The following is a 21,590-nucleotide window of genomic DNA, read 5'->3' as shown; positions in this document are numbered from 1 at the left end:
CCTCCAGTGGAATTGCGGCAGTTTTTTCCACCGCCTGGCTGAGCTACGGCAACTATCAAGCTTTACACCTGCTATCTGCATTGCCCTCCAGGAAACCTGGTTCCCAGTAATGTGGACCCCTGCCCTCCGTGGCTATAAGGGATATTACAGGAACAGTCGAGTGTTTGGTGGAATTTGCATTTATGTCCTAAACTCGGTCTGTAATAAACCTGTGCCCCTTCAAACCCCTCTTGAAGCTGTGGCTGTCAAAATAAGAACGTTGCAGGAAATAACTGTCTGCAATGTATATCGTCCTCCAGATGGTGCAGTACCCCTGAATGTACTAGCTGCACTGATTGATTAACTCCCTAAACCTTTCATACTTCTGGGAGATTTTAATGCCCATAACACCTTGTCGGGTGGTACCATGCTTACTAGCCGAGGCAGAGATGTCGAAACTTTACTGTCGCAGTTTGACCTCTGCCTCTTAAATACTGGGGCTGCCACACATTTCACTGTGGCTCATGGTAGTTACCCGGCCATTGATTTATCAATTTGCAGCCCAGGACTTCTCCCATCTATCCACTGGAGAGCACATGACGACCTGTGTGGTTGTGACCACTTCCCCACCTTCCTGTCACTGCCCCAGCATCAGGCACATGGGACGCCTGCCCAGATGGGCTTTGAACAAGGACGCCTGCCCAGATGGGCTTTGAACTAGGTGGACTGGGGAACTTTCACCTCTGCTGTCACCGCTGAATCTCCCCCACACAGTAACATCGATGTGATGGTTGAGCAGGTGACTAGCACAATCGTTTCTGCAGCAGAAAACACGATCCCTCACTCTTTATGGTACCCGAGGCATAAGACAGTCCCTTGGTGGTTGCTGGAAGTCGCTGAAGCAATTAAGGAGTGTTGGCATAAGTGGCACCCTTCCCTGGAGCACCTCATAGCCTTTAAACGGCTCCATGCCTGTGTTTGCTACCTTATCAAACAACGGAGGAAGGAGTGTTGGGAGAGATAAGTCTCCACCACTGGATGCCACACGTCACCTTCCCAAGTCTGGGTGAAGATCAAATGTCTTTTCGGGTACCAGGCCCCAACAGCTGTCCCCAGTGTTACCATAAATGGCAAGCTATGTACCGACACAACAAACGCAATTGCTAAGCACTTTGCTCAAGCCTCTGCGTCGGAGAATTAACCCCCACCCCCCGGCCATTTGCACACTCAAATGACAGGTGGAAGGGAGCGTCCTCTCATTCACTACACGCTGCAGTGAATCCTATAATTCCCTATTTAAAGAGTGGGAGCTCCTCAGTGCCCATGCACATTGCCACGGCACAGATCCTGGGCCTGATTGCATCCACAGCCAGATGATTAAACATCTCTCATCTGACTACAAACTACATCTTCTTGTCATCTTCAACTGGATCTGTTGTGATGGCGTCTTTCCATTGCAATGGAGGGAGAGCACCATCATTCCGGTGCTCAAACCCGGTAAAAACCTGCTTGATGTGGATAGCTATTGGCCCATCAGCCTCGCCAACGTTCTTTGTAAGCTGCTGGAACGTATGGTATGTCGGCAGTTGGGTTGGTCCTGGAGTCACGTGGCTTGCTGGCCCCATGTCAGGGCAGCTCCCGCCAGGGTCACTCTACCACTGATCTTATGTCCATTGAGTCTGCCATCCGAACAACCTTTTCCAGACGGCAACACCTGATTGCCGTCTTTGTTGACGTATGTAAAGCATACGACAGGACTTGGCGATATCATATCCTTGCCACATTGTATGAGTGGGGTCTCTGGGGACCACTCCTGATTTTTATCCTAAACTTCCTGTTGCTCCGTACTTTCCGTGTCCAAGTTGGTGGTTCCGATAGTTCCATCCATATCCAGTAGAATGGAGTCCTGCAGGGCTCTGTATTGAGTGTCTCTCTATTTTTAGTGGCCATTAATGGTCTAGCAGCAGATGTCGGGCCCTCCGTCTCACCTTCTGTGGTGTCACCGCCAGACACCACACTTGCTAGGTGGTAGCCTTTAAATCGGCCGCGGTCCATTAGTATACACCGGACCCGCGTGTCGCCACTGTCAGTAATTGCAGACCGAGCGCCACCACATGGCAGGTCTAGAGAGACGTACTAGCACTCGCCCAGTTGTACAGCCGACGTTCATAGCAAAGGTTCACTGACAACTACGCTCTCATTTGCCAAGACGATAGTTAGCATAGCCTTCAGCTACGTCATTTGCTACGACCTAGCAAGGTGCCGTATTCAATTGATATTTATTATGTGAAGCATGTATCATCAAGAGAGATGTTCTACAATTGTGGATTAAAGTTAAGTATTACATCATCTATGTACTTTATTTGCTATTCTCAAGATATTAACTGTTCCAGACCTCACGCCAGTCAGCGTGTAATTAAACGCGTGCGTTTCGGCCTCCTCTAGAAAAACAGTGTTGGCTCTTCTGCCAACACTACACCTTCTCTGTATGCAGACGACTTCTGCATTTCGTACTGCTGCTCCAGTACTGTTATTGCCAAGCGGCACCTCCAGGGAGCCATCGACAAGGCGCAGTCATGGGCTCTAGCCCACGACTTCCAGTTTTCAGCCTCAAGGTTGTGTGCCATGCACTTCTGTCGGTGTAGTACCGTTCATCCAGAACCCGCACTTTACCTTAATGATGATCCACTCACTGTAGTGGAGACATATCAATTCCTAGGACTGGTTTTAGATGCTCGATTGACTTGGCTCCCTCATCTTCATCAGCTTAAGCAGAAGTGCTGGCAGCACTCCAATGCCCTCCGTTGCGTGAGCAACACAGATTGGGGTGCAGATCGCTGTATGCTGCTGCAGCTCTACAGGGCCCTTGTCCAATCCCGAACTGACTTTGGGAGTGTGGTTTATGGTTTGGCAGCACCTTCAGCATTGCATTTACTCGACCCTGTGCACCACTGTGGTGTTCGGTTAGTGACAGGAGGTTTTAGGACAAGTCCGGTGACCAGCGTACTGGTGGAGGCTGATGTCCCTTCACTGCAGATCAGACGTGCACAACTGCTCATGAGTTACGGAGCACGCATTCATAGTTTCCCTGATCATCCGAATTACTGTCTCCTTTTCCCGCCTGCGGCAGTCCATCTCCCGCATCGGCGCTAACGATTGCGGTTCGCGTGTAGTCCCTTCTCTCCGAACTGGAGTCCTTCCCTTTACCACCTCTACTTTCGGTCCGTTCACATACGCCTCCATGGTGTACGCCTCGGCGGCAGCTTCGTCTGGACCTTTTGCATGGCCCTAAGGACTCCGTTAACCCCGTCGCTCTCCGCTGTCACTTCCTCTTGATTCTTGACGTGTTCTGGGGCTCTGAAGTGGTTTACACCGATGGCTCAATGGCTGATGGTCACGTAGGCTTCGCATATCTTCATGGAGGACATATTGAGAAGCACTCCTTGCCAGTTGGCTGCAGTGTTTTCACTGTAGAGCCGGCAGCCATATCTCGTGCTCTTGAGTACATCTGCTCGTGCCCTGGCAAGTCATTTCTTCTGTGTATTGACTCATTGAGCAGCCTACAAGCTATTGACTTGTGCTACCCTCGCCACCCTCTGGTAGCGTTAATTCAGAAGTCCATCTATGCTGTGGAACAGTCCTGCCGTTCCGTGGTGTTTGTGTGGACCCTAGGACACGTTGGAATTCCCGGTAATGAACTTGCCAACAGGCTGGCCAAACAGACGACGCGGAAACCACTTCTGGAGATAGGCATCTCTGAAGCTGACCTACGCTCTGTCTTACACAGCAGGGTTTTCTGGATTTGGGAGACGGAATGGCATAACAGCACGCACAACAAACTGCGTGTCATTAAGGAGACTATGAGTGTGTGGAAGTCTTCCATGCAGGGCTCCCACAGGGAGTCAGTTGTCCTCTGCAGTTTGTGCATTGGCCATATGTGGCTAACGCATGGTTACCTACTCCATCGCGAGGACCCACCTCAGTGTCGCTGTGGCTCCCAAATGACAGTTGTCCTCCTCCTGCTGGACTGCCCACTTTTAGCCGCACTGCGGCAGACTTAACTTTCCCAGCACCCTGCCTTCGGTGTTGGGCGACAATGCCTTCACAGCAGCTTTAGTTTTACATTTTATCTGTGAAAGTGAGTTTTATACTTCTATGTAGGTTTTAGCGCATGTCCTTTCCCCCCTGTTTCCTCCACCCTAGTGCTTTTAGGGTGGAGGTTTTAATGTGTTGCAGAGTGGCTGGCTTTCCATTTTTATTCTCGTGGTTGGCCAGCCACTGGAATCTGCTTTCATGTTTTACTCTCTTCTGTTTCTAGCTTCTCTCTGTTGTTCTCTTGTCCTCTTTTGTTCCTTTTAGCGTTTGTTGTCTTCTCTTCATTCTTGTGGCTTTTCCTTTCTTTCCACTTTGAGTTATATGTTTTGTCCGTTTTATTCTTGCACTTGTGGCATTGTTTTATTAGGAACAAGGGACCAATGACCTCGTAGTTTGGTCCCTTCTCCCGCCTTTAAACCAACCAACCAACCAACCTATTCAGCAGTGGCACAAGTCTCCTCAGAATTGAGTATTTAGCGATTTTAACGACTGGATTCACTTGGAAAAAAGTTCTTAATGTGTGATTGTGTTCTTAGTACGTGTAAAGTTTTGTCACTGAAAGTAAAACATTTATTGCATTCAGTGAAATGTGTATGTATGCCATCATGACATGGATATGTGGGGCTCCATTAAAACTCTCTATTAACAGACAGATTAAAATCAGGTATGTATTATCACATAACAGTTATTAAATAATCAAAGACTATGACATAAGTTACTTGTCAATTCTAACCCTGTATAGAAAATAATAAAACTAATCTAAGGTTATAGTGTGGTATTACTTCTTTAGACAGATACAGTCTCATTCAGTAAATCCTCAGAACAATAGCCTTTAATTTTCAGGTATTTTTCCAGATCACTGTCAGTATGTTTCAGATTTAGGCCACCCTTCCCCTTCCATATTTTACTTATAAATTTTGTGCTCATATAATCTGAAATTATTTCATATAGTTTTATTCTGTGGCCAGGTAACTGGGGAATGTGTAACTTGGTCCACAGAGCCTATGTTATCTCGGACCCTGAGAGTTCATCAGCTGAATTAACCTGTCCCTAAGTCACCTTTCTTTGGAATGGGTATAGTGAAAAACAGATTAGATGTGCACTGTGCTATCGACCAACTGTGCACCACGTGAGTGGCACCTAAGTCTACAGCCTTTATGCCTTACGAAGGGAGTATTTGTAATGGTATTGGTCATATTTTTGTGGAAATATGCTTTTGTGGAAGTGTGCTTTTTGATCGTCATCTAAGATCAGTCCGTTTAGGTCCATAAAGGATGTTCTTCGTTTGCTTAAGGCGGGTGTCTAACACATTCCTTACAGTTGTGGCATGTCACATATTGGTCAAACTATCAGGACTATGGAGGACCAGTGTAACGAGCATAAGTGGCACACGTGCTTACAACAGCCGAACAAATTTGTCATTGCAGAAAATTATCTTGGCACAGTCATCTCTGGTTTGTAATGACACTACCATTTACTGTGTCTGTGTGTGTGTGTGTGTGTGTGTGTGTGTGTGTGTGTGTGTGTGTAAACTGAGGTACCATATTCACTTGGACAGAGCTTAGTTGCTGCAGTTTTGCCTTGAAAATTGCAGGGTGTGCTCCTGTTGAAATATCGGCTGTTGTCGATGTCAACCAGCTGCATTCCCGTAAGTTATTTGAAAATTGTATATGCTGGGAGAAACTTGGGTCGCATGAATGTAACTTGCTTTATGTCTACTCTCATAGTAATAACCAGTTTCCCTAAAAAAAGTTGCACTTTTCTTTGTGAAAATGTCTCATTCATGTACATGCTTGGAATGGACGTCTTGATTTATATTTTCAAAGAAAGGTTTGTAGTACTGTTTCTTGTTTGGCTCCCACAATGGCTCAGCTGACATTTTTGTGCAGTCTAAAAGCACTGAGTAGCTTAGTTTTCTCAGGTCCTCCAAGGAAATTACACTGTATGTAACAACTGAAACAGAATATGCATAATATACTCCCTCCTCCTCCCCTCCTCGTCCTCCTCCTCCTCCTCTTCTTCTTCTTCTTCTTCTTCATCATCATCATCATCATCATCATCATCGTCATCTTTTTTCCAGTTAATCGGTGATATTGGTGGTATTATAAAAGATGTTCATGGCATAAATAAGACTGTTCAATAGACCCAGAATGCTGCCATGATTACTCCACAACATATTTCTGTTTACTGATACATCAAGGAATTTGATACAGTATGCAGTGTCCACCTTTTTGTCCACATGGTTTATTTCGTTTATACACAGTGCAGATTGTTTGGTGGTGAAATGAACATTTTTATTTTTATTTTACAAGGTTTAATTTTAAATAACTATTTTTGACCCATGTCTGTAGTTCCCCAAATGTCTGTTCAATACAGTGGATTAACTCTTCATTAGTTTCTCAGCAGACTATCGCTGTTAAGTCATCTGCATACAGAATGGTATTAGACTGAACCTGACATGGCATGTCATTGATATAATACAAAAATAAGAAGTGCTTCCAGTATGAGCGGGCGAGCCCACGCACGCGCGCACGCACACACACACACACACACACACACACACACACACACACACACACACACACACACTTGTTTACATTGTGCCAGCCACATGCACAGTGCCAGGATTTTAGTTCAGCAGGTGGACTGGAGTGGAGGCTGTGTCAGATGGGGTGAAAGCAGTGGGAAGCAGGAGAAGGGCTTCGGGATGGGTAGCTGGCAGCTCTTAAGGAAGCATCAGGTCCAGTGTAAGAATGCAGGAGGAAGGGGGTCGCAGGTGCACCAGAGAGGTGTGTGACGTACAGGCACTGGAGCCAGTTGGGTGTGACACACGATGAAGATGAAGTGGAGGGGTGGTGCTGGGACAAAGGAAGGGGAAAGTCATGGTTAGGAGGTGTGGAAACAGTGGGTTAATGGAGACTGAGGCCAAGAGGATTACCGTTTGTTGCAAGGATAACTCCCATCTATGTAGTTAAGCAAAGCTGATGCTGGAGGGTAGGATCCAGATGGCACGAGTTGTGAAGCAGTGATTTCACTCTAGAATGTTGTGATTGGCATTGTGTTGTGCCACTCGGTGGTCAACTCTGTTCTTGGCCACAGTTTGGTAGTGACCATTCATTCTGGTAAACAACTGGTTGGTGGTCATGCACATATAAAATGCGGTGCATAAACTGCAACACAGTTGGTATATGATATGATTACTTTCTCAGGTGACCTTGCCTCTGATAGTGTAGGATAAGCCTGTGACACAATGAGAATAGAATGTGATGGATGGGTGAGTTCGGCAGATCTTGAACCTGGGTCTTCCACAGAGTATGACCCCTGAGGCAAGAGGTGGCATAGGGTGGAGCAGGATGTTGTATAGTTTGAGTGGGTAACAGAATACCAAGTTAGGAAGGATCATTGTTGGGATGTGGGCATGATAATAGATAGTAAGAGCCCTGGGGAAGGATATGGTTCAGTTGCTCCAGTCTGGGCTGATATTGGATGATGAGGGTGCGCGTTTTTGTAGCGAATTCTTCGGGGGTAGTGGAAGGATTAGTGGTGTGCGAGGGTGTAGGAAAGGAAATTTGTTAGCGGTCTAGTTTTTGGTGTAGTGGCTGTCTGTGAAGGTCTTTGTGGAACCTTCAGCATATTGGGCGAGGGAGTTCTCATTGCTGCAGATATTCAGTCCAAAGGTGGCCAGGGTGTGTGGGAGCAAATTTTTTGTGTCCAGTGGTGGCAGCAGTCTAAATGCACATACTGTTGACAGCTGTTGACCCTACACAGGACATTATTCAAATAGGTATACTGGAATACTGTGCTGTCATAAAATTCATTAGTTTTGAAGGATTATTCCAAAAAGAAATCCATCGAAAGTCGATGGAGGCTTATAAGGAATCTGCTCCTTCATTTTCAAGCGTTATGAAATAACTGACTGAACTAAAAACTGGCAATGCTGCTCCCATTGACTATGTGCAGGCTGCCCCAAAAGTGCTATGATTAAAAAAAGAGAGAGGTAGAAAGGAAGCCAGTAAAACTTTTAGCGATTCATATTGATTCCAAACTAAACTGGGAGTGACATATTAATCATGTCTGTAGGAAAATAGCATGAACATCCTCTCCAATATGAAAATTGGGTCACAGATCAGTATAATTCTTTCAGCCTCGTGTTCCTTATGGCTGGCTGCTATGGGCCTTGTCTGCCACCTCAGAATTTTGAGAACACAGAATAAGTAAATCCCTAGATGAAATATTAGTTACCCCGTTACAAGAGCATACTGTTGCCTTTGGAGTGCTGTAGGTGTTGTAGAACTGGTACAAGGCACTCTTGATCCTCAACTACTGACAGGATGTTGTGTGCTGATGGATCGATGTGAATATGGCTGAAAGGAACAATCGTCTGTAGACATGCTCATGGTCACACTGTGAATAAAGTAGCGCTCTTTGTTGATGTGTAAACATGGACTGTCCAACATGTGTTCAAGGAATGGTGTACCACTCATGGCTGTGCAACATGGTGTAAGAACGGATTGTAAAAAGATTCTAACTGACAGAACTAGAAGCCAGTATCACATCTTGTCAACGACAGTTGGTTTTGAACATGACAGTGATTGCTGCTGTTAGTGACGGCATTTCATCTCAACCAGTTTCCAAGTGAACTTTAGTTAGGGAACTTCACACATTGCGGATGTTGACTCAGGTGCCTCCCAAAAGGCTGTTGTTCACAGTGGCACGCACAGTGGATAAACCAGGACCTTTGATACGAACTGTCGACTTTAACCAGCTAAGTCGTCACTGGCACCAAAATGCATCACAACATATTTCAAAGTGGTGACCGTTACATCGCAATCACCCTTTCTTGTGGCACAACAATTATGGAACTGTGCGAATTGTTAATAATAAATATTGAACTTATTGTGCAAACCTTGGGAAATTGGGGGTTTTGAGCAGTGACAAATTAAATCTAAAATTACAGCCACAAAATCATGAAAATACTGAAGTATAGAAACCAAAATGACCAGAAAATGCAATTGGTGTCAAAGAAGTACGAACTCTGATTTCCCCTATTTTATCGTGATGATCATTTCTCCCTATGTAGGTCGGTGTCAGCAAAATATTTTTGCATTCAGAGGAGAAAGTTGGTGATTGGAATTTCGTGAGAAGACTCAGTCACAACGAACAATGTCTTTCTTTTAATGATGCCCAACCCAAATCCTGTATCATTTCTGTGATAATACAAAATGTGCTGCCCTTCTTTGAATCTTTTCGATGTACCCCATCAGTCTTATCTGGTAAGGATCCCACACCGTGCAGCAGTATTCGAAATGAGGATGGACAAGCGTAATGTAGACAGTCTCCTTAGTAGATCTGTCACATTTTCTAAGTGTCCTGCCAGTAAAACACAGTATTTGGTTAGCCTTCCCCACAACATTTTCTATGTGTTCCTTCCATTTTAAGTTGTTCGTAATTGTAATACCTAGGTATCTAGTTGAATTTATGGCTTTTGGAGTAGACTGATTTATCGTGTAACCAAAGTTCAACGAATTCCTTTTAGCACTTATGTGGATGACCTCACAGTTTTCATTATTTAGGGTCAACTGCCAATTTTCACACCATTCAGATATCTTTTCTAAATCCTTTTGCAATTTGTGTTGATCTTCTGATGACTTTATTTGTTGATAAATGACAGCATCATCTGCAAAAAACCTAAGACGGCTGCTCAGATTGTCTCCCAAATCATTCACATAGATATGGAACAGCAAGGGGCCTATAACACTACCTTGGGGAATCCCAGAAATCACTTATTTTTTACTCGATGACTTTCCGTCAGTTACTACGAACTGTGACCTCTCTGACAGGAAATCATAAATCTCCGTCACATAACTGAGACGATATTCCTTAAGCACACAATTTCACTACTGGCCGCTCGTGTGGTACATTGTCAAAAGCCTTCCGGAAATCCAGAAATACCGAATCGATCTTAAATTCCTTGTCAATGGCACTCAACACTTCATGTGAATAAAGAGCTATTGTGTTTCACAGGAATCCTATTGGCTAGCATTACTGCCTCTGGTTCACAAGGTGCCGGGTTTGATACCCGGCCAAGTCGGGGATTTTCTTCGCCCAGGGACTTGGTGTTTGTGTTGTCCTCATAACCTCGTTATCATTCAGGAAGTGCCGAGACTGGAAATGGAAAGATTTGGAACTTGTACAGGCAGTAATGACCACGATGCTGAGTACCGGACAACAACCACCACCACCACCACCACCACCACCACCACCATCATCATCATCATCATCATCATCATCATCATCATCCATGGAAAATGAAACTAGAATTCAATGAAGCAATTTTCCTGTGTGAATGATGATTTATTCTTAACTTGTACAAGTGTAATAGTCATAAATGGACAGATATCTAAGGAAAAAATTTCAGTATCTTCTGTAGTCTTAATCACCTACAAAACAGTTCATTAACAGCCCAGACAATCTTGAAGGTTTATGATATCACCTAGGAATATGGTATTCCTCACTACGTCAATCCTGCAAACCAAACCAGATGGTTATATGTCACTTACAATCTCAGTTAGGAACAGGTCTGGTGATAATGTTGGCCAAGAAAGCTGACAGTAATCTTGGACTGTGTGATAAGTAATTTTATTGGAAGAGCACATCTCCCCAACATAGTAATACGAGGTGTGACACTCTGGAAACAACTCATAACATCTGTGTCCACATGACTGACACCAGAGTTGTAGGGTCACTAGAAACTGTGTCCAACACACAAGGCTCTACTACTATTACGTATGTATTCTACAAACAACCTTATATTAATGTTAGGCATTCTATGTCCTATTCCATTAGCATATTGCTTAGAGTTGCTTGTGGACGTTACTGCCTGATAAAATCGGGTAGTTGTCTGTCTCCTGTTTGATGCCATAGCTACAAATGGCTGTAAATGGGGCCACTGTAGAAGCTGTTCTTAACAGTTAACACATGTTTGCATAATTGTTCCTTTCAGTTTTCATTTACTGTACAATTGGTGATGGAATGTATGTAACAGCTACTGAGAGAGAAGTTGGCATTCAAAATCCCAGTTTGTAAACCAGATTTCAGAAAATAGTTCCTGATAGTCCTAGCTAACAGTCTGGGTGCATCATTGGTCCTAATTTATAAAGTGGTTGCAGTGAAATTAGAAATAGTTGTTTTTGTGATGTGATAATACAGATGTGAATATGTACATCCTGGGTGTCTGGAACCAGGCTGTTGAGAGCATGTGTACCTTACCTGGACTGCAGATATTAGCGTTAATACACAGGTTAAACTTCATTTCTAGTGTGTTGGCCATTTCTTCAGAAGGACCATCAACTTCCTTAAGGCCATGACATGTTCTGCATCCTTGAGCACCTCCTCACTATGGATCTATGGGACAAATAGTGCATTTTATCTCATATTACCAGTTAACTGAAGTTCTGTTAATAGTTTTTGTTTATGCTGTAGGAGCATGTCACTATTCCCGGTTGTATATTTGCCTCAACAAACCATTCTTTCAAGTCGAGTACAGTTGGTATGGGTTCCGTATGTTGCTCCCATGAAGCCCACAGCATGATGCTTTGAATTGCCTTTGCTGCCCTCAGTTAGTGCCCCATGCAAGTAATGTTTTTCTGTGTTGCTTGTTAGAGATGTTTATTCTTCGTTTTCTAGCATAAGTAAAGGAACTTTGAATAAGTGTCTTGGTGCAGTTTTTTTTTTAAATGTAATGCTGAACATACTTTTAGTGGATGAGACATTTGCTTCTACTGTACAATAACATACATTAAAAATTTCTGTTATTATCCATGCATTGTCAGCAGTAAATTGTTAAGTGTAAACTTCAGTCAGTAAGTTAATTATTATTGTTGTTCTTTTTTGTTTGTTAATGGCTTTTTATAAGTTAATACGCCATCATACTTTTCGTAACTACGCCCACCAAACAATGTTGATGTTACAACCTGACATAGTTTAGCACTTAATTAATTTGTTTTTGTTTCTGATTGTAGGTGGATGTGACACGAGAGGAGTTGAAGAACAGATGTCTCCAAAGAATTTCCGATCTCATACATCCTCTTAAAACTGTTTTAGATGAGTCACTGGGCTGTGCTCTATGGTTTGCCAGTAGAGGACAGGGAAGTCTGCTTGATTGTGACCAAAATATGCTCTGTTCATCACCATCCAGAGTAAATATAATTTGTCTTTTTTTTATTATTATTATAAGCCATATACAGTTAAAAATGAGTATATATTATTAGTTATGCCAAGTGCCTTTTCTGTGCGTGGGGGATGCTAACTGTAACATATCTTTAATCTGTTGGATTGGTATACATGTACTGTCCTACGACACAAGCAGTTAATAAATGGTTTAATGGAGTGACATGAACTGTTAACTTTAACTTCAGGCTACAGTGCATATCTCTCTCTCCTAATTTTAGCTGTGCTACCATGTACAAAGGATAAAATATTTCGTCCTGACAGAGAAATACTTCACTTCCTACGTAAAATGCTCGCGTTTTTAGATGCAGTACACTTTTAGGCCATATAATTCTGTAAAAGGTGCCTCCAATGAGATGATTCCATCCCTTAAGTGCAGTTCTGGGAGATCTGAAAAATATCTTCCTATGCTTACCATAACCTTTAATTGTATTTGAAAACTACTAGTTACTTTAGATGCAGGAGTCAGTGAAAGTCTTAAGTTTCACATCAAGTGAATAGTATGGATGTCCCAACATGCTTCTTTTGCAATCTGGGCACCTACTAACATTTTTTTTCTCCCAATTTGCGTGTACAGTAACATACAGCACTAGACAAAAACATGGATTAAGGGGAGGTTTACTATCTTTGGCCTGAAAAAAGCATGTTCTTTGAGAATTTTTTTCTTGGGATGTGTTATAGATATCAATGTCAAATTTGGTCAAAATGTTTATTGATATTTCCTGTACAAACTGGAATTTTTTTCGACTGGAAATGTCAGAGGAAAGGCGGAAGTGCCATCGGAACGAAACAAAATTTCGATTTAGACCTAAACGCACGGTATGTCACAGGTCAGTCGGCTTGTCTGAAATCAAAATTGAGTTGACATTAGCGAAGTGTATAAGATTCTTTAGGAGTTGTACCTCGCTTAAGTTATTTGGACCATAGGAAACAAAATGGCAGCCATTTGAAAAAAAAAAAGGTTTTTTCATCGATTTTTCTACTTTGTCGACCAAGTAAAAATATTTATAGTTGATGGCTTGGAATAAAAGTGGCACAACTCCTAGACAATTTAGTTAGCTTTGTCAGAAACAAAGAATCATGCAAATTGGTTCCGTAGATTTGAAGTTACTATACCGCGCGATAAAAAAAAAGTCATTTTGAGAAAAATGTGTTTGAAGTTTTGCCTACATATAAATGCAACATTATGCAACGTACGTTCAATCTGCTGTTCCGGTTCCATAAATTAGTCCTTCCTCTTCCTCATAGTGGGCGTTCTGCTCGATGTGGGCCATCCTGTGCTGCTCCAGAGCCACTTGTACGGCTGGTGAGAAGTGGTTGGAATCCGGTGGTCATCAGAATGCTTGGTGAACTGTGTCGAATAGAGTCCCAGGGTGACGTCCATCATTGTCATGATCTTCAGAATTGCTTAATACCCTTTGTTGAAGCTGCTCACTGACAGGAAAGCCGCAATCTCCACAGTCTTTGCACCAGAATGCAAATGCTTGGGGGCTAACTTCCAAACACACGCATTCAAATTGTCATTTGAATTTTGTGTTTCCTCCCAAGCAGCAGTACAATAACTCGTCCTCCGAAATAAAAAAAACTGGTGCATGAAAAAGGCTGATTTCAGGCAGGTGCATTTTTTTTGTTCAACCGCGAATAACAAACATGTCCGTTCCGTATTTGGAAAAACTGTTCCAGGGGTGGATTCTAAACACTTTTATGGATCCAAATATGCAATTAAAAAAAAAAAAAAATCGATTTTTTGAACCAAAAGATAATAAACTCCCCCTTAATGAAGGATTCAAAATATTGTGTTCAAGGAAAAGAGAACATTATATAGTAGGAACAAACTGAATGAAGCAGTGCAGTTATTAAGACACTGACCTGATATTTGAGAGAATGGAATGTGTTCTGTCCAGCCATCCTGATTTAGTTTTCTGAAATTGTCCCAGGCAAATCCCGGGATGGTTCTTTCATCATGATCACAGCTGACCACCTGTCCTGTGCTCTTAAAAGCATTCTTATATGTTTTATATTTGTGTACTTCTAGCTTTTTATTTTCAGTGCATTATGACAACTAATTGTATGTCATTGTGAGATTATCTTTGTATGATAAATAAAATAAAATAAAATCTGAAAAGTTTAGGACAAACAAAGAGGTAGGACTAAATTCATATTGCAAGGCGTACTGTGCTGTCTTGAGGAAAGTGATTAAAAATGAAAAAAGCTCTGTATAATATCCAAAATTAACAGTTTAGATAATAAAATAAAATCTATCGGGAATAATAGCAGAAAGCTAGTTAGATATTAAAGGAAACTGCCAAACACTCCCCCTCTCCCCCCTCCCCCTCCCCCCTCCCTCCTCCCCCTCCCCCCTCCCCTCCTTCCAGTTCCATATCGTATGAGATACCACAAATATTTTTCATTAACACACAACTAACCAACCAGAGAACTTTTTGTTCTTCTCCTCTGACTTTATCTATATGGCACATGATTCCAAATGTTTTCCTGTATTTGGATAGCCAGTAAATGCATGCTCCACTGTTTTAAAAACATTGAGCAATAATGGGATGCAAATTTAACGTTACTTACATTTATCAGACTTAATTCATTGGCCTTGTACTAGTGTACAAATACAAGGAACACCATCAGAATTATGTAAAGCTATTTCTAAATGTAATGCTTCATTCGTGAAACAGTAAATATTTTCACACGTCCTGAAAGTTTTGCAAGTATTTTTACTTTTGTCATTACCTGGTAATGTGCTTTTCTTTCCCTTGATCGTTGTCATTCGTTTGCCATCTGATGATTTTTACAATCATTTTCTTTTCATAGTGTGAACCCATAAATAGTCCCTGTTAAGTGAAGTAAGTAAAAGGAAAATGATATGCGTAATTAGAATACCAAGAGAAAAAAAATGTCATTACTCTACATTAAGGTACTGTTTGCACAAAAAGAGGTACACAATGCTGTCACCAAAGTTTTTGATTGAAGATAAAATGTCTGAGAGACAGGAAAGTTAAATTTGAAAACAAACTGAAAAAAAATTTTTCTTCACAACTCCTCCTATTCCATTGACAAATTCCTATTTTTGTAATGTATAAATGTGGTGGGTAGGAATTACTAATTCTAACTCATGCGTGTGAAGTTTCAGTCCTGTACCCTGAAATTATTTGGTGCGTGCTTTGGCATGGTGAGCTGGAGCATTGTCATGGTGGAGGAACCAAGTATCCATTCTTGATTTCGGTTGCAGATTCTTCAAAGATTGCATGACTTTGGGCAGACACTGTTCAGTGTTCCACGTAGCTGTGACTGTCTGCTGTGTGTGCAAAACATCATGCTTTACAAATGTACTTGATTTGAAAAAAAAAAAAAAATAAAGAACAGCTATGATTTTCTTCTTTACTGATCAGGATTTTCTGCCAGCTATGGGTGTGTCGCCATCTTCAAGACCCAGACTTCGTTTTGAGTCTTAGTCAGCATGTTATAATAGTACAGCCAAGTCTCATCACCTGTCATGATGTTATTTGCATACTGAGAGTGTCCCTTAGAAAACTTCTTTAACATCTCCTGGCACCAAGTCACATGTTGTGTCATCTGCACTTCCGTCGGTCTATGTGGCACCCAGAGACAACAAACTCTCTTTACTTGCAAATGATCATGCAGAATCGAACGAATTGCTGGTGCATTTAGCCATAAAATATCCTCTGTCTGCTTACAGGTCACTCGCCTGTCTTTGTCTAGCATTTTCCTCACAGAATCAATGTTTTTCTCCGTAACTGATGATCGTGGCATTCCTGTCCTTTCCGTGTTCTCTAGAGCGAAATTTCCTCTTGGAATTTTCTGTACCACTTGAATGTAGTTGTACGATCTGGACACACATCACTTAGTGCAAGAGTCATTTCTTCAAAGCACTGGCCTATGTTTAAATAAAGCATGAAGTTGTACTGCAGAACTGCCAGAGTCTCACTTCTTGACCATGATGCCATAACAAGCACTTCAAACTAACCCTGCTAAATGACTGTTGTCACAGACTGGCACAGCGGCTGCAATGAAAGTATGAAGTGTTCTCAGAACACAGCAACAATCAGCCTCCTGCGACTTATTGTTGCATCATATTGCAAAACTTTCTTAGTACCCTTTGTATTTAGATGTGAATGTGTAATGCGGGTGTAAATGACTTGTTCCTCATCATTACAATTAATTGTACAAATGATCCGCGTGGCACACGAGACTAACTAACTATGGGTTTTTCACCAGTTATTTTTTCCTGTTTGCAAGGTAATCAATATGAATAATTCCTTTTGTGTTTGAGAAAACTCTGTCTGTAGTTTTTAAAAGGGTTGAAGTAAATAAATAATTAATAAAGCTGGTGATTATACCAGTATCATCCAAACATTACTCAAGAAACCATTTCCTCACCCGATTTTGTAACATAAGAATTGAAACTGAAATCGTACAATGATTTTTTCTTTCTTCCTTCCTTTCTGTTTTTTAATTGCTCATCATGCATATCTTCTCCTTTTCATACGATCATTCATTAAGGGTTGTAGAAGAAATTAAAAAATGACAATATAACGCAAGTAGTGGAGAACATTTAAAAAGTGGTCCAAAATTTTTGCCCTATTAGCTGTTTATTTCAGATTGAAGTTCTATGTGGGTTATTTTTTCATGAGCTTACAGAAAGTGATACTGCAAGTAACTGTGGAAAGCTAGTATGTTAAAATTATTTTGCTTACATTTTTATGTAAATAGGATGTGATTTAGACCAACAGATTCAACTTGAATGTTGCAGATCCTTCTAGTTGGCATGGGTGCAGATGAACAACTGGGTGGTTATCGTCGACACAGATCCGCACTCCGGACTGGTGGATGGCCAGCATTGCAAGAGATGTTGAAGTCGGATTTAGACAATATTTCGTCTCGGAATCTTGGAAGAGATGATCGGGTTGTTGCTGATCATGGCTGTCAAGCTCGCTTCCCTTTTCTGGATGAGGCTGTTGTTAGTTTCCTCACATCACTCCACCCGTGGGAAAAGTATGTACTTATTAGAAATCTAGTTTCTGAAACTAAGTGTAATTGTTCTGAAAGGAACACAGTGTATGGAACAAAAGTGCTTAAGAAATTGATGATCAACACTTTGGATGAAAATTTTACTTCTTTGTATTGATTTATTATATTTTTATTAATCTGAGCGGGTAAGAGGAATTTTTTTCTAGAATGGTTCATTCGCTCATGCAGTTCAGAAAGAGCATTAATGAACTGCAGGAGTATCCAAGATAATGTCCCAGAATTAATTTCATGTATTAACTATGCACACACAGTTTTTGGAGCAGAAAATAGGCTGAAACAAGGAGTGAATAGTAGAGAATTCTTAAATTCCATTGGGAATATACATTAACAGATAGGCTAGACTCTAGTGGTGGAAACTTAATAATTGCTGTAAAGAGCCTCATATTTAGTAGGGTTTTTACAGATTCCGAAATTGAAATAATTTATCCTGCGGTATCAGTGATAGATCAAACATGGTAATAGGGTGCTTTTATTGATCGTTGGTTGAGTAGCTGTAATAGTAGCTGAAATGCTTCAGGAAATGTTTGCAGAATGCCCTGATCATGCTATGACAGGGTGTATACACCCTGGGACAAATGGGAAAAGTTCGGGAAGTCTTTCATCCGGGAGAAAACTGGGAAAAACCTGGGAGTTTATTAGAAGTACAGAAATTTTTCATTGTTTTAGTTTTCAGTTAAATTTTTGTAATTTTGACTGGTAAGGATTGATATGCTAACAACGAATTTTACTTTAGCCCACTAGTGCAGAATAATGCTGCAGCAATAAAACAGAAATCAGCAAATAACAATAAAATAAAAATGTTATGGCCATGAAAATATGCTATTTACAACAACAAAACACAGTGCACACAGAAATGTCTGTCGACAGCAAAGTGTGTCAAAGGCTTTAAGACGAAGACTGTGCAATACTTCGTAACTAGAAACTACTTTCGGTGAGCTTGGCGCCACAACTGTTTACATTAGGTTCATCTGAGCAGTTGCCAGCAGGCTCGTGAACATGCACAGGGCTGAAGTTACGTATGGGTGGCACCTTCTCCCACTTCTGGCTACTTGAAGTATGGCTGTTAGTAGCATAAGCAGTAGCAGCGAGCTGTCAGATGCCACCCACAAGTGTGTTTCTGCCGTGCCCAGTCTGCCAGATTTGCACAAGCGCAGAGCAGTCAGAGTTATAATGGGGAGTAGTAGCCACATGACCTGTTTTTACGTTTTGTGATTTTATGCTGTTTTCTCTTCGTTTACAGCTCTCACGTCAAATGAAAACAAAACATTTTTGTGGCTGGGAGCTATTACGTGAATTAAAGTACATCCACATAATTTCAGAAGGCTAAAATATGTTGTTAGTTTCAGTTTACTGATTCTTATTTTATTTCCACATTATTGGCAATCAAGCATTAATTGTCTTGCAGAACAAAGAAGTTTTTTTCAGTTCGTTAAAGGAAGTTTGCTTGTATTGATCTTTTCCATAAAGGCAGTCAGTTTATTTGAAATGAAGTGTTTCGTTCCACACTATTGGCTAGGTTTAGCTGTTTGCTGAATGTCAAGTGCATGTTTTCATCTTCTGATATGTATGACATTCTCCATAACAAAGAATCAAACATGAGGTAATGTAGTACTGATACTCCGAGAAAATTTGCGTCCTGAAAAGCTTAATACCAAGTAGGGACGTACATCAGTGTGAACGTGGACATACAAATACGCACTTTAAGCCAAATTGCACATTTCAGTACTTGTGGAGTATTCACTGATGTCCTGTTTCTTTTACATCATAATGTAAGATGTCTCAATGCTATATATGTATGAACATATGTAAGTGTTCACCTGAAGGTGACTAAGCATGCAACTTTGGTCAGTAGAATTGAATGAAATGCTTTATTTCAAATATGTTGACAACTGTAGCTGGATTTTAAAAACCTTTTTTCCGTGAAACTCATGTTTTTCGATCACAAGACGTGTTTCAACACTTGTTCGGTATCTCCTCATGGCTTGACGTTATTTCTTAATTTCTGCTGTTTATGCCTTAAATTTACAGAACACCATTCTTCAATAAAGTATAGACTGGCAGCACACCATGTTTTATCATTGTAACTCCCCACAAGGATTTATATTTACTCCTGGAGTCAAACAAAAACTGCCACTTATAGAGTTTCTTGGCTTCCCAGATAAAATTTTTAATTTTTTGTAAAGTTTGAAAAGTCATCAAAAACATTGTCCTTAGTTCTGGTGTATACAAACTACTTTTTATTTTGGCAAGAAAGCTGTATTCCTTCTTGCTATCTTTTTGCAGTGCTGTGAGGATGTAAACCGGATAGGAAATGCTATATAACAGTTATTTCAGGTTACACAAAAAAGACCCACGTTAAAGTCGCCACATAGAAAAACATTAAGGTACTGTGAGTTGTAGAGTGTAGTTTTGAAATGAATGTTATGCCAAGGACAGCTTTCTTAATTTGCATTCCTTGTCTGGATAGGATATGATAAAACAATTGCCTTAAGTAGAATTACTTGGTATGTCCCCTCCGAACAGCATGTTGCAATGGTGCACATGGTCACATGATGCACCAGTACACACGAAGAGTACATCATATTAGCTGTGTAATCACAGTAACATCTGTTTTTTGATGCTCTCTGGCAACTGCTCAAATGAATCTATTTCTAACAGGTTGCGGGAAAATATTGCGATTGGTGATTCAAGAAGCATTACTTTCAAAGTAAATTTCCTTTTACACAGTATGAATTATATTATGTGTGAGAACATGTGATGAATTTCTTAAATCACAGATCATTTGAGTCTCTTTCACAACTTAGCACTGTTTTGAGAACCAGCCACTTAAAAAACATTTCGGGTGTAGAATACCAGCTATTTAGGTCATTATTTAAAATATTGCTGGCACATATATGTTTGATATATCTTAATGAATAATACTTGCAAGAAAAAAAAGCAATATTACTTGTGAAAGCTTAGCTTTTCTTGTAGCTATATTAATTTAAACGACGAACTTTTCCTATTTGTGTGTTCGTGTTACTTAACAGTAGCATTGCTATTGGATGACTACATCACGTGTCCTATGCTCTGAATATGTGCTGTCATTGGCTACAAGCTCATGTGATATTAATTACGATTGGCTGACAAAAGCACATCACAGGTGTAAAAAACCTGTACCATTTGTATGATTGGTAAGTTTTACACCACCATGGGAATGTATACTGCCACTTATGGTGGAAAAGTGTATTTTCACCCAGTGAAAAGTGTTTTTCTACCCAGTAAATCTGGGAAGAATCCAGTATTTTTTTCTTGTCCACTTTTGGATGAGAGGAGAACTCTCAGTTACTGGAAGAAGGTAGCAGTCAACATAATGTCAAGAATGGTGCTGAACTATTACATGTTATTGACCATTTGCCTTCTCTACCACAATCCTCACATGCTCATTCCATTTCATCTTGCTTCAGGGTGTTATGCCCAGATATTTAAATAATATGACTGTCAGACAGGACAATAATAATGCTATATCCGAACATTACATGTTTGTTTTTCCTGCTCATTTGCATTAACTTACAGTTTTTTACATTAAGAGCCAGCTGCCATTCATCACACCAACTAGAAATTTTGTCTAGGTGATCTTATATCAACTTAGTCACTTATCTTTGACACCTTCCTTGTACACCACAGCATCATCAGTGAACAACTGCAGCTTGTTGCCCACCCTGTCTGCCAGATCATTTATGAATATAGAAAATAGCAACGGCCTTATCACACTTCCTGTGGCACTCCTGATATTACCCCCCCCCCCCCCCCCCACCCCGTCTCCAATAAACACCCACCTTCGAGGACAACATAGTGTGTTATATTACTTAAGAAGTCTGGGAGCCTATTCCTTATGCACGTACCTTCATTAACAATCTGCTGTGGAGTACAGTGTCGAATGCTCTTCAGAAATCTAGAAATACGGAATCTGCCTGTTGCCCTTCATCCACAATTTTCAGTATATCGTGAGAAAAGAACAAGCTGGGTATTGCATGAGCAATGCTTTCTAAAGCTGTGCTGATTTGAACATGAGCTTTTTGATCTGTAGAAAATTTATTATATTCAAACTCAGAATATGCTCTAGAATTCTGTAGCAAACCAAATTTTGTGGGTCTGTTCTTTTACCCTTCTTATATACAGGAGCCGCCTGCACTTTTTTGCTGTCGCTTAGCACTTTGTGCTGGTCGAGAGATTCACGATATATGCAA

General features: G+C 41.0%; 1 protein-coding gene across 5 annotated transcripts in view; it reads left to right on the top strand.

Annotated features, from left to right (window-relative positions):
• LOC126469678 (asparagine synthetase domain-containing protein 1) overlaps positions 1-21,590 on the top strand; it is a 71,428-nt gene that overhangs the window by 34,206 nt on the left and 15,632 nt on the right. For all 5 annotated transcript variants that reach the window (XR_007586047.1, XM_050096827.1, XM_050096830.1 and 2 more), the window contains exons 5-6: positions 12,096-12,272; positions 17,084-17,325. Coding sequence is in view for 4 of the 5 variants with exons in the window: in XM_050096827.1 (XP_049952784.1) it covers positions 12,096-12,272; positions 17,084-17,325 (419 nt within the window). In the remaining variant the exon portion in view is untranslated. The remainder of the gene's footprint in view (positions 1-12,095; positions 12,273-17,083; positions 17,326-21,590) is intronic.

The sequence above is a fragment of the Schistocerca serialis genome, chromosome 3, assembly GCF_023864345.2.
Source record: "Schistocerca serialis cubense isolate TAMUIC-IGC-003099 chromosome 3, iqSchSeri2.2, whole genome shotgun sequence".
Taxonomy (NCBI): Eukaryota; Metazoa; Arthropoda; class Insecta; order Orthoptera; family Acrididae; genus Schistocerca; species Schistocerca serialis.
Note: the sequence above shows the minus strand (reverse complement) of the source record. Positions and strands in the feature narration are given on the sequence as shown.